Raw genomic sequence first — 13,057 nt, 5'->3', positions numbered from 1 at the left:
ATGTAGCTTTTCAACATTTTAAAAAGGCCTTGTAGGAAAGAACCAGTTAACTATAAAATAGAGAATGCAGTAACTGTTGAAACAATACAAAATTAAGTTAAGTCCTTAAGTCCAATATATAATATATAAGTGTCCAAGACAAAGCTAAAAACATGGTCTTGACTGTTGTGATTATTGGACAACATTCATTTTAGCCAATCCACTTTGATTCGAAACAAAATCCATATTATCTGTAATGCTAAACAGTGTAAAAGTGTGTACTTCTAGTCTAAACCATTAAACTAGCATGACAATAATGAAAAAACACTGTATATTGATTGAGCATCCCCTTTTCACAGCAACAAGAAATGTCCACTTAAGTTATGGACCTCGTTGTGCTGCAGGTTGAGAGAACCTACATTCACGTTGCCCTAATGTATGTGGCTTTGGAAAAGAGACACCGGTCTTCATTTACTAGACGTGGCTTTGCTCCTGTGCGGAGAAATCCACCGCCTTCTGTCTCTTAAAAAAATATCAATGTGTTGGACAGAAATTCACAAATCTTTTATTTCAACATGAACTCATTTCAATTTAATTAAAAAAAATTCAAAGTAATCTCCAGAGCAGAAGTCAACACAGGTCTGATACAAAAGACACTTCGATAACATAACATATGCAGTCTTCATCGTTTCCAAGTATCTCATCATTCTGTGATTTGGACACATTTATTAAAAGCACTGTGCGGCATGAGCCTAAAAACAGTAAAATAAAACTTTGTAACCACCTTGTAACAGAAGAAAACACTCCTGAGAAGGAGTTGTGTACTTATCCACCTTTTTAAAATACTTTGAAGTAAAAGTAACAAATTCCCATCACAACATGTGGCTCCGATAATGAGACAGGACTTGCTTAATTGAGGGACATTTTAAAAAAAAAGAAAAGAAAAAAAAGTGTGTTAAATAAAAGATTATCCAAAACCATCAATAAAAACATTAAGATTCCTGGACAAGATCCAAATTCAATCTATGCGGGTGGAAGTGGGCTGGATTAGAAGAGCAATTCTGCACAATTGCTGTGTTCGTTCATTTGAAATAAAAAAATAAAAAAGGTGGACTGGCTCTCTGATATCTTAAGTGCAGGAGCTCCTTTTGTTTGTTTCTCCAGAAATGTGACCCTAAAGCAACCTGGTCCACCAGCCAGCAAAGCGTCTCTGCTGCAGGTCAGTGACTCACACGTTCATCAGTTTGTTTGGATTCTATATCTTGTGGTGTCTTAAATTTGGACGTGTCCTGCTTTGGAAGTCCATATAGGTAGATGGAAACACACACGAGCAGGGCACCAGAGGAAAATGTGATGGCTGAAGGGGGGAGAAAAAATGATGTTAGTTAATTTCAAAGTTTTCCTTGTGCGTCCATCTATGCCCATGCAAAATGATAGGAAGACAACAATAACTCAAATAACTGCTCATTATAACAAGGTTAAGTGCATCACTGAACAAAAAATGTTGTTGAAACTTGTTGAAAGTAGATGAGCTACAGCAGCAGAAACCATCACCAGGTGCAACTTTTGCCTCTTTATTAGCCTAACTAATCGATTAATCGAGAAAATAAAGGACAGAATCATCCATTACGAAAATAATCCTTCAAAGTAGCCCGACACAAGACAACCCACATTTTATGATCAGGTGGACGGCAACATTCTCCATTGCCAATATTCCGGCAACGTGGTGGTGTAAACTAAACTTACTTATCTGTAGTCCAAACAAGATGACTGACGCCACAGTTGAGAGGACAATGGCTGCCGCGGCAGAGAAGCCCTTCATGATGTTGTCCGTGTACTTCACCACCACTGATGTGTACAGACCGCCCACACTGGCCAGGACTGTTGGCACAAAGTGACGACAATGACTTATGTTCTCTGAATAAACAACAGTTTTAAAGGTAAATCTTAGTTAAAAACAAAACCAAAAACATTCAGCTTCTACTGTACTTACAGATTACAAAGCACACCCAGGGTGTATAACCAAAAAAGAAGCCTTTCTCCAGGATTTTGTCCCCATCATTCATGTAAACACCAATCAGTGTGACAATGATTCCAGACAGGTACATCTGTATGTTCCTCACCCACAGAGACGTGTCCGAGCTCTTCAACACCTTCTCAAAGTATACGCCTAAAACAGACCATACATAAGAACATTACTACATTAGGTGTGGATTAAAATTAAATTTAAACATGACAGATCCTACATCTCCATGATAGCCACTAACATCATGACCCTAATTCCAATACAGTGCCATCCATTCCATACATGGAGCAATTGTCTTGTTGAGCCTTAATCCATTACATGTCTTCTGGTTTCAAAAAATATACATTAAAGCAAGATTAAAACAGCTTAAGATGCCAGCTAACATGAAACGAGCAGAGCAAGACATCAGAGCGACCCGTATTTCTGTGCTCAGTCACAACTTAGACAGTCGTAATTACACACATTATTTTGCTAACCCTTCAGATTCTGTTTTTTACGCTCTACATTCCTGTCCCTAAGCTTTTTATATTCTGTGTGCGCTCTCATAATAAAGATGCTAAATGATGCCAATGTTCCAAAGCTCTAAAGTAGAGTTAGTAATCTAGTTTATTGTGTCTGTGCTATTTTAAGACCTTTAGACGCTGTATTTACAGATTATTTGTCATTTAAGGATAATTGAGGCCTTAATCTTTACCTGCAAATCCAGAGCAAATGACAGCAACAGCAATGGCAATGAAGCCAATAAAAGGATTCTGATCAATCTGTGGAAAAAAAAATGAGTCACATGAGCCAAAACCTGTAGTCCAACGAAATACAGATGCAGTAAAAATCCAAATCACAGATGGTGTTTCACAGAGTCATTAGGAATTTGACATTACTCTCCCTACCTGGACTTTAGTAGCTTCTACAGGCTTCCACTGAACCAGTGTGACGCCAGAGCACAGTATGAAAATGGTGACCCACTGCACTCGGCTTAGAGAACGATTCAACATGAGGACTGTACACAAGGCCGTGCAGGGGATCTTCAGCTGATAGGTCACCTAAAGCGGAAAACACGGGCAAGTAAACACTCTGCTTCACACTGCCACAGCTCAAGACAGGAAATCATGAAAATCAGCAGTTTAATTAATGATGAAAGAATTCCGTCGCATTATGCGTCATCACGTCATCTCATTTAGTGCAAGACGTCTGTCGGAGACATTTACAGCAGGCATTAAAATCACATGCAGTTCCAAGAGTCTCCCTGTAGCACAAACTCTCTTGTTGCACTCCGATTACATATGACAGAATAGGAAAAAAAAGCAGTAGTAAAATCCATACCTGATAAACTGCCGCATCAAGGTTACTCAAGGCAACAAAGGCCATGTTGTTCTGAATTGCGTACACGACTGAGGGCACACTCAGCTTTAGCAGCTCTTTCGGGCTTAAAAACAAATGCTCCACTATGGCGTTCTTCAGTCTGCTGGGGCTTCCTGTTTCTCTGGAAGGAAAGACATGAGAACAGACTCATGAAGCTGAGGAAGTGTTTATAGTTTTTACACACTTTACATGACATTAATTCCTCTCCTAGAATATTTGTGAAGTGCCGTCTGTGAGTTTCCTTCAATTAGAGAGGATCTGAGTTTCAATGCAAGTCTACTTCCTATTTGATTTACACTCTGTTATTAAAACATTGCCCACTATACTGCCAATGACGTCTGATGAACGAAGAGAGTCTACTCTTTCCTTTGGTAGTTTCGGTGTTTATATAGTCATAGGACACATGATTTTGTTGCGTCATCAAAATTCTGTAGAACGCTTGGCAGTTCTGCACTGAAAACAGCTGGCAGACAATGAGTTTCAAAGAACAATGGACAAAGCACAACATAGTCACCAGTGTGATTAACAGCTGGTACTGTTTATTTGGTTGCAGGTGACGCCTGTGAACTTAAACATCAACAGGGTTTCCGGACCAAACACTTAACACTAGGCTTCAAAATGGGAGATTAGATTGTTATGGCTGATGTCAACCACAGGGTGTTATAGGTTTATGAACATACTACTGACAACCATGTTTGATGTGTTTGCAATGTTTGAACCAGCTCAGGGCCTCTGACCTAAGTTGTTTTATTTGTTCTAAAGTGCAGGACAAGAACAGACAGGCTAATCATTACAGCAACTGCTCCCAAAATCCACTGAAGCAACTGTCTTCCACAACAACTCCACAGAATTTATAATGACCTGTAATTTGTTCGACTGACACCGTCACATGGTGTGAAACCTAATGAGTTCCCTCTGCTGGAATCTACTTAACTAGACACTTATGAGATACATTTCAAACATTGGTTCAACTCGACTCATCTCTACTTGTTTTTTTGCTTTTCCATTAGGGATAGTACCTGGTACTTGCTCTGGCAAGGTTCCAGGTGAGCTGAGCCTACACTAAAATGTGACATCAACAGCTGAGTAGTACTAGAACTGTATAATGGAAAAGTGCTAGCGTACACTTTACATCGCACGTTCAAAATAATCTTGAATAAAAAGCGACAGCCCTACTACCTGAACATTTCCTTAAATTCAGATAAGCTGTGACTGACAACCACTTACTTTGCCAGCATCCCCAGACTCAGTATTAACTTGATGACCTCAGTGATGCACACTGCAGTTGTGGAGAAGTAGAGATCTCCTGATGAAATGGTCCTTGTGTACCGCAGTGCTACTGTATACGTAGCTGCCACCAGAGTCATCACAGACAGGCAGTACAGCTTGAACACCATACTCACGTTTTCTGAAGAGACACAACAGTGATTTCAATTAGAAAAACTGCCACTGGCTACGCCAAATAAATGGAAAAACAGCAATTCATAAAATTAGGGCATGTACACTTAAATATGTTAAGTATGATTATTTCATTATTTATGCCAATGAAAAATCTTACTTACACACTAGACCTTTAATGTCACTCATGTATGTTTTTGTACATTGAACCATGTCACCAGAAAAGAACCATGTTTCCTTACATATTGATCACTGTAAATCAGAAAGTCCTGAAATGACTGACAAAATGCAGGTTCCCCCTTGATAGTGGCACTTAAACATAAATTACCAGGACTGTATGTAGGCAAAAAGCGCCGAGAGTGGTGGCAGACCGGGTGGAGGGACTTCTTGATGCCTCAAGCGCCACTTGGCACAGAAGAGGATTGAGTGAATGAGTGATGTTGGCAAACTTAATAGCATTTTCTCTCCACGTATATGAAATAGAAACACATTTAGAGACTTAACTTAAGACACCCAACTCAAAATATCAACTCTTTTCATTTAGTGCAAAGAAATAATAAGGAAAACTGTGTGTTGGAAATAGCACACACACCCTTTGTAATCAAGATGTATTGTTCAGTCCTAAAAGAAAGTCATCTCCTTCACCCTACTATGAGTTTTATCGCGATGCGCCATTATTCCACATACACAAGTATTAAGACGCACTGACGCGAATCCATTGGATGACTTAATTTCTCCTGCTGTATGACTGATCTCGAACAGTTACCTCTCATGCTAGCTCTTAGTCACAGGTAAAACTCACCGACGGCCATTGTTGCTCTGATTGTGTCCGTCCGAGTGGGGAGGAAGTCGGTTATCCTCTACTGACGTTGCTACATGTCATCGAAAGCTATACGCGCATAATTAGTTGAGTTGACACGGGGGTGAGACATGCTCCCCACCACGGTACATGCTAACAACGCAGCGCAAACGGTAATAACAGCTGGGCCACAGCCAACCGTAGCGTGTTCGGCGGTGGAGTTAGCTTAGATGTCTGTCAGCCAGGCGACAGGACCGCCTCAATCTCCCACAATGCCATGCGAGTCGAAGATATGAAAGGTACGCTGGTTTTCATCACGCTCAAATAGCGTGTAGATGATGACTGACTACATTTAGATGTGTTTTTGCCCATGCCTGGCCGTTGAAGTTCCCTACTGTCCCTACATGACAGTGTCCCAAAGGATGTCCTTAGAGGAAATGATATTCAGTGCTGTTTTGAAAATGCATGAAAAGGATATCCCTGTATATTGTAGGTATACACAGTATGGATTTTCACCGGATTGCCATGTGACCCAGTAATGACAGACTCAATGACACATTGTTATTATGCTCAGCAAAATACACATTTTTGTTGGATGCATGTGACTTGTATTTATAATTTTAAAATGCCATGTTAGACCATTTGACTTATACCAGCATGTGACACTAGAAAGACAGGACATGTGATGTGACCAAGGGCTTCAAACCAATGCAAAAATGTATTTTTATAAATATAAATATAAATATATATTGCAGCATTAGATGATAAAAATGGACAAATAAATACTTCACCAATACTGTTTGGATTTATTGATTTTACAAACATGTTTTTCAGAGTCCAGTCAAATAATTTAACAACAGGTCACCAGGTGTGTTATTAGTCATACAATTGAACAGAACATGGAAATATGATCATTAAATCCAGAGAGTGGAATAAGTTGTCTTTTTTCCAGCATCCCTCTAAAATATGATCATATTTTCATGAGGTGGAAATAGAGAATAGATATACAATGGATACATTATGGTGAGAGAATTAAATGTTTCATTTCTTTTATTTTGTTTTACATTGATCATGTTCCTATATTGTGGTAAAGCTAATAAATAAAATACTGACTTACTTACTGCATATGAAAAACAGAGTTTCAACCATATTATATTGAGCAGTTGACAGAAATGGAATTTCTTGGGGGACTCTCTAAACAAATGAATGACTTCTCCTCAGCATCAGTACATTCAGTGTGTGCTGTTATTAGCTATATCCCTGCAAAACAAACTGTCTGAACTTGTGTGGCACGAGAACAAAAAAGCCTCTCATCCTGACAGTAACCAAAATCCCACCCAACACATAAAAAAACAAAAAAAACACCACAGCGTTGGGCTCACATTAAAATTGTGGGCGGTTTTACATGGGTAGAGAACCAGCGGTATTTTACTGGTTATGGGAAAATCTTCACCATGTCTTGTTTTAACATTCCACATAGAGTCTGTTATTTTATTTAGCTGTGGCTCTACTCGTAAATGGCACACGACTGTCTTTGCACCTCCATGCTGCAGGAGGGAAAGCTGAAGAACGTATGCTGTAGTGCAAGCTCAGGAGTTGTCGGAAGGAACGCGCTCGAAGCCTTCACTCTCCCTCACGAGTGCCCTCTCCAGGATGACGCGGCCCTCCTTGTAGCGCTGACTTTCCTCGGTGGCAAACTCGTACATCCAGCCCAGTTTGCTGTTGCAGTTCTTGCAGCTGACGTCGCGCACCATGTGTCTCCCTGTCAGCATGACTCTGTCCTGGACCTCGCTGTGCTGCAGATTCACAACCTGGAGGGTAAACAATCAGGTATCTGTTACTGTCATGTTCCACATCTTCCATCTGTGGTTTATGGGAAGCCCAAGCAAAGTCCAGCATCTTACAGAAAATGTTTTGATAGATATGGAGCAGATGGGGTTGCAAAATTAATACATTTGACAAAAATTTCAACAATATTCCAAAGATATTTCTTCTTTTACTAGTGCATTCCATTTATAGTCAGAATTTTTTGACAAATTTTATTTTGTACAAGCACTACACTGCTACTTTCCTATTAATAGCACTTCTCCTTACACATCTATCCATCATCTACCGCCTTTTACTCACACCTATGGTCAATTTAGGGTGTCCAATTTAACTAATATTGCATGTTTTTGGACTGTAGGAGGAAGCCGGAGAACCTGGAGAAACACCTGGAGAAACCCACGCACACACGGGGAGGTACCGGGGCTCGAACCCAGGTCTTCTTGCTGCAACCCTCCTTACACATAGTACTGTTTAATTTTTATCAGAGGATGTGTTGCTATTGTTGTTTGTGTGCACAGAAAATGTATCGGGTGTTTTTAATTTATGTTCCTTTTTCCAACTTTTCTCTGGAACAGTCATCTCGTAGGTGACGTCACTCCTAGTTTTGAGTTCCGATGAATCTCCGTCGTCATCGTCGTCTTCTTTGGGGTTTCATGGCAGCTTGAATCCATAATGATGGATTACTACCATCTTCTGGAGTTGGAAAACTCATACAGTACCCAATCCGTCATCTTCAAAGGTATTTGATGATAATTTAATATGGTTATACTGGTAAAGGTTGAATCTTGATAGGTTCAAAAGAACTTAATAAAGCAATTTGTTCTGCTGAGCACAAAAATCCAGGATTTTACTATTATTTGAATTTATATTCTAAAAAAATCTAAATACATATACCAATTTGGCAATGAATAACTAATCATTATGCAGAATAACCTACAAATGTGCTAGGGAGCTATTAGTGGGTTGGTACCTTGTTGAACAGGAAAGCTCGGCCAGTTGCTCCAGTGAAGCGTGTGGAGATGAGCTCAGCTCGGTTGGTTAGGATGGTGTCACAGTTGGCGCAAGAGAAGAGGCGAGTTCCTCCAATATGATCCAAGAAGATGCGCCCCATTGTTCGGTTCTAAACCTAAAAAAAATAAAGGAAGCAGCAGTTAGATCATGTGACTTTGGAAGTAAAGAACCATGTCATATAGTTTTATTATTGTGTAACAGTAATCTACTTAATATCTCTAAATCCAGTTGGATGTAACAATGTTGGGCAATACTGCAAAGCAGTGATGTGCAGCAGTATTTGTTTCCTATCTCCTATTTATCTCCTATAAATATATACACATCTATATGTATAAATATTTACATGATTTGAATCTCAATTGGTTTTGCATGAGGTTTATAATAAAGGAACATAAAAATCTCAGTAAAATCTAATAATATTGTAACTTTGACGCAGTGACAGCACATAATAATGCAACATTTCCATGTCATGTGTAAAGAAATGTTTAAATTAATACTGTATTTAAGTGAATATTTTTCCAACTACCTGCACTGAATGATGAAAAAGTAGAATGGATTACAATCTAATCATTGACATCATAAAACCCAAATTCTGAAAGGCTTGACAACAGCTGTCAAAACTAAACAATTATTCAGTCATTTCTGGCTCTGCACCCAATCATGACTCATTAGAACTACAACAGTCAGTCAGCCAGTCACTAGCTCTATTGTTATTTATTGAATGTGTTTACAGATATTGTCAATAATCTTTAGTTGCACCTGCAAAAGCCCAGTTTGCACTTAAACGTCACAAAGAACATCTTAAACACCCAAATTTAAGAATATGTATGACTCACTTGAAGACATCATAGGGGCTGGTACATCAATAGGGACAGAAATACGTGGAAAAAACGACTCTAGTTGAGCTTTTTGTCATGAACAAGCCGTCAGCTTTCATGGAGTAAATATAAAATAAACATTACCAATTAGCTATGTGGCTTGTTAACGGCTAACGTCATCGATAATAGAGCAAATAACGGTTCCGTCAGCTCCATTTTTCTCACCTTGTTTTGGCTGGAGGAGCAAAAACGTCTGTAGAAACTCGGGTGATTCAATTCGACCTCTTTTTATTGGCAGTTTCGTCCCAATTCTCAGAACTAGAGCACGTTTTTTTGTCCTCCGATGTTTCGTGTGTTATTGCTGTCAAACTCGCAGATGTGTGACCAGCTACACAGCAAAAGAGTGAGTGCGATGTGTTCCGCTTAGGACTTTCAAAATAAAGCTACACTCGCGACAGGCAGTCACAACAATGTTGTTTCGCATAATTTTTATAATTTATCATGGCACGAAAAATTATTCAAACGGTGCTTATCGTCAATAGTTTATTTCTATTAAGAAAATCAAGTGTCATATCTAAGCTTAAAATATCTATGCTTTTATCTTGAATTTCAAGGGTCTCAGGTTTGTCAATGTGTGTCCGGCAGCTCGATGCAGGTCCGATTACTGACCACAGGTGGCAGCAGTGCACTCTCCACTCTACTCAACATAGTGAAGTTTCAGTGTTTCCCAAAATGTTTATTTAAAATAAATATAAAATAACATTTCTGATTATTTTTCTATTCTGGATCGCCTAATATTATTGCTGAATAGGTAAAACTGACATTTTCACTCAATTTTTGTACGTGTTATTTGATAAATTTTGTTTAATTTATAGAATTCTGCTAATTTTCCATGACCCACCTGTGTGTCCAGATCAAGGAAGGATAAGTAAGGCAAACTTATCTTCTCATTATGATGATGATAATATATTTTTAGTGTTAATCATGGTTTAAAAACTAATGACTCATCATAACAGTTGTGATCAATTAAAAACAAAACAAAACAAAAAAACAAGCAATCAAAAAGGTAATTCTCAGGTTCAACTTTAAAACTGCACCAATATCCACCCTACTTAATGTAAATTCTCTAGATCTTAATATACATTTAATCGGTCTAATTATTTAAAGAACAGATTAAACATCAAGATCAAGACAACGTGTTTTACCTGAGCGAATATATAGCTGATATCCAAACCAAAAAAAGGACAAATGTGATGGTAAATTCATCAAGACATTTACTAAAAAAAAAAGGAAGCAGCTCAGTGACAGAGTCAGTATTGACTGAGTGCATCTGGTGCTGAATCATGTTTGTGAGCTCTGAGCTTCCAGAAAAGTAGAGATCAGTGACGTCCATCTGGTGGACGATTAATGCTCCAGGTGGTGGGAAATCTTCCAACTTCCCTTGAGTCAGTAAAGTAAAAAGAGAAACGAAGGACTGACACTGGCTTTTTTTTGTCAAAACTCCTTTTATCTTGTTACCACTGACTCACAATGTTGAGCTTCTTCTCTACAAATTCAGTCGCCACATTTCTATATGTGATATGATATGAAGTGATATTGATATTAATTAAAAAAATGTTGACTTTAAAACAAACAACAGAGAGCAGGAATAGCCCACATTTACCGACCACTTTATTAGGTATGCTTGAACAATTGCTCAGTAACACAAAAATACCTAATCAACTGATCTTATGTCTTATTGTAGACATAATCAATTTTTATTGTATTGTTTTGTTGTGACCAGTTCAAGGATCAGCAGTGCAATATTCATGCTCTTTAATTGGCGTCCTCACCTGCCAGGTTGATGGATTACTGTAGTAAAGGTGAAGTGAAGTGCTTATTGATATAGAATTTAACTGTTGTATTTATATTTATGAAGATGGGATATTGATGAAATGATGATATTAACTGACAAACAAAGGTGCGAGTGGTCATTGCCATTAAAAACAGCAGTAGTTTACCTTAAAGATTCGGTGTGTAATATTTAGCAACATTTTCGATGTTTTTCCATTATACAGTTCTAGCACGACTCAACTCGGCTTGACTGATTGGTTATAGTGTCATCACTGGAAGAGTCATGAAGAATCAAACTGAACAATGCCGAATTGTAGATTAAAGTTAAAAAGACTTAAAAATCCCTGAAAACATGCGTTAATCTCCAACATTTTGCACGTAAATGTCTAAAATCTCAATATTTAACAGTCGAGTCTTGGTGTATTTCGTGACAGCACTGCTGAAAACTGACAATCGCAAGCCAAACCACAACCCGTTCAGCCATATTTCAGTTCAGTGACTGTGTGAGACGGAGTCTGTGCTCCGGTCATGCAGGAAGTACTGAACTAATCTTTTTAATGAACTGATTCTAATGATTCAGTTATACTCAAAACAACTGATTTGCTCGTCACTAGTTGGTGTGTTTGTGTTGTGTATAAAAGAGTAGAGTCAAACCAAGCTGTGCTACAAATGTAGAGTGGAAAAGTGCCACAAATATGTAACCTTTAGTTAGCATCAAAATTCAAAAGATATTTAGTTTGTCCATTGTGGGCCACTGTAAAAATCAGGTGGTCCAAAATGGCCTCTGGCATCTGATATGAATCTAAAATGCTCATTCTGGAAAACAATAATTCATACAGTAAACTAACTGAAGTATAATGAACATAACTTCACATTTTTTGCCCGGTGGTCAGGTGTGAAAAGGCTATAAGGCTGTTGAAATCCTTGCCTGGTGCCGAGTCTCAGGTCTCAGTTAATTGTTTTTTGCCCAAATCATGAGACAGATTGCCGGGCTGCCGTTGCACATCCTGAACAGTACAATCACAGGACAAAATGTTCATCTCATCGTCAAAGTCTGTTCAAAGATTAGTGTGTATGAGAGAGAGAGATAAAAGTGGTTCCTCAGGAGGAGGTTCATGCAGAGTTAATGTCCTTGAGGGAAGATAACGGACTATAAATGCAGCATGGCCTCATATCAGGAGGATTACTGTAATCATGGCTGGAGTGCACTCTTTGTGTGCGTGTAACGGTGTTCAAGGCAGCACACGGGATCTGCTCAGCGCAATAAGGAAACAAAGGAGAGATCGTGATCGTTTAACTACTGATTAATCCTCAGTCTTTTTACATTACATTACATGTCATTTAGCAGACGCTTTTATCCAAAGCGACTTACAAAAGTGCATTTAAACATTTGGGTACAAATAAGAGCTAGAAGTAAGTAAGAGCTTCAAGTAGAACAAACTATGAAGTGCTAGTCATAAGTGCAATACAATTTTTTTTTTGTCTTGTCGTCTTAGTCGAGGTAGAGTCTTTTCATTTTTAATCGTGCGTGTATGTGCATGACTGTGGTTCGCCTTTGTTAAGAGAAGACCCTCACCTCTGTCACCAGGTTAGCAATAAGTCAAGTTTTATAACACTGAAGTGAAATTATGTAAAAAAAAAAAAGAAAAAGAAAGAAAAAAAAGACTTTTCTTTTCTTTTCTTTAGCTGCAATGTTGACATGATATAATATGGACAATAACAAGGAGAGAGAAAAAATATAAAAACATGTATCTGCTGATACCGATATCTGACTGATGCTGTCATTTTAGACATTTAAAACTATGTTTCACACCAACTGTGTCACAAATATTCTTCCCACAAGAAGACATAAACAGCCCACAACATGACTCAGCTAAAATGCTGATGTTTACAGTCACAGTGCAGAGTGAAGCGTGCGATTTATAGGATTTTTGCATAGTATCGGATTTAACTATTATATCTGTCCAATGCCCGTATTGTATCGACTCATCCCTTGTACAAAAATAT

General features: G+C 38.4%; 2 protein-coding genes across 2 annotated transcripts; both read right to left on the bottom strand.

The window, feature by feature from the left end:
- Nucleotides 1–521: 521 nt before the first annotated feature.
- LOC122760208 (CMP-sialic acid transporter-like) lies at nt 522–5,818 on the bottom strand. The gene is made up of 8 exons (XM_044015298.1): nt 5,565–5,818; nt 4,592–4,772; nt 3,326–3,485; nt 2,893–3,045; nt 2,700–2,766; nt 1,973–2,149; nt 1,726–1,860; nt 522–1,336 (listed from the first exon to the last, which is right to left on the bottom strand). Exons 1-8 carry the CDS (start codon nt 5,572–5,574, stop codon nt 1,200–1,202), a joined length of 1,020 nt encoding a protein of 339 aa, XP_043871233.1. The 5' UTR covers nt 5,575–5,818; the 3' UTR covers nt 522–1,199.
- A 526-nt stretch (nt 5,819–6,344) lies between these two features.
- LOC122760206 (protein yippee-like 5) lies at nt 6,345–9,622 on the bottom strand. The gene is made up of 3 exons (XM_044015296.1): nt 9,443–9,622; nt 8,359–8,514; nt 6,345–7,372 (listed from the first exon to the last, which is right to left on the bottom strand). The coding sequence occupies exons 2-3, from the start codon at nt 8,497–8,499 to the stop codon at nt 7,151–7,153; spliced, it is 363 nt and encodes a 120-aa protein (XP_043871231.1). The 5' UTR covers nt 8,500–8,514; nt 9,443–9,622; the 3' UTR covers nt 6,345–7,150.
- Nucleotides 9,623–13,057: the final 3,435 nt, after the last annotated feature.

This window comes from Solea senegalensis, unplaced genomic scaffold (assembly GCF_019176455.1).
Source record: "Solea senegalensis isolate Sse05_10M unplaced genomic scaffold, IFAPA_SoseM_1 scf7180000013210, whole genome shotgun sequence".
Taxonomy (NCBI): domain Eukaryota; kingdom Metazoa; phylum Chordata; class Actinopteri; order Pleuronectiformes; family Soleidae; genus Solea; species Solea senegalensis.
The sequence above is the reverse complement of the archived record's forward strand: the minus strand, read 5'-3'. Positions and strand labels throughout refer to the sequence as shown.

Excerpts from the sequence above, each read along its gene's own strand:
- LOC122760208 (XM_044015298.1), bottom strand. Across the intron at positions 3,486-4,591 it reads AGTCTGGGGATGCTGGCAAA|AGAAACAGGAAGCCCCAGCA; the intron begins GTAAGTGGTTGT and ends CTTTCCTTCCAG. Across the intron at positions 1,861-1,972 it reads CTGGGTGTGCTTTGTAATCT|TCCTGGCCAGTGTGGGCGGT; the intron begins GTAAGTACAGTA and ends TTGTGCCAACAG.
- LOC122760206 (XM_044015296.1), bottom strand. The coding sequence starts at position 8,499 with ATGGGGCGCATCTTCTTGGATCATATTGGAGGAACTCGCCTCTTCTCT. Across the intron at positions 7,373-8,358 it reads GAGCTTTCCTGTTCAACAAG|GTTGTGAATCTGCAGCACAG; the intron begins GTACCAACCCAC and ends TTTACCCTCCAG.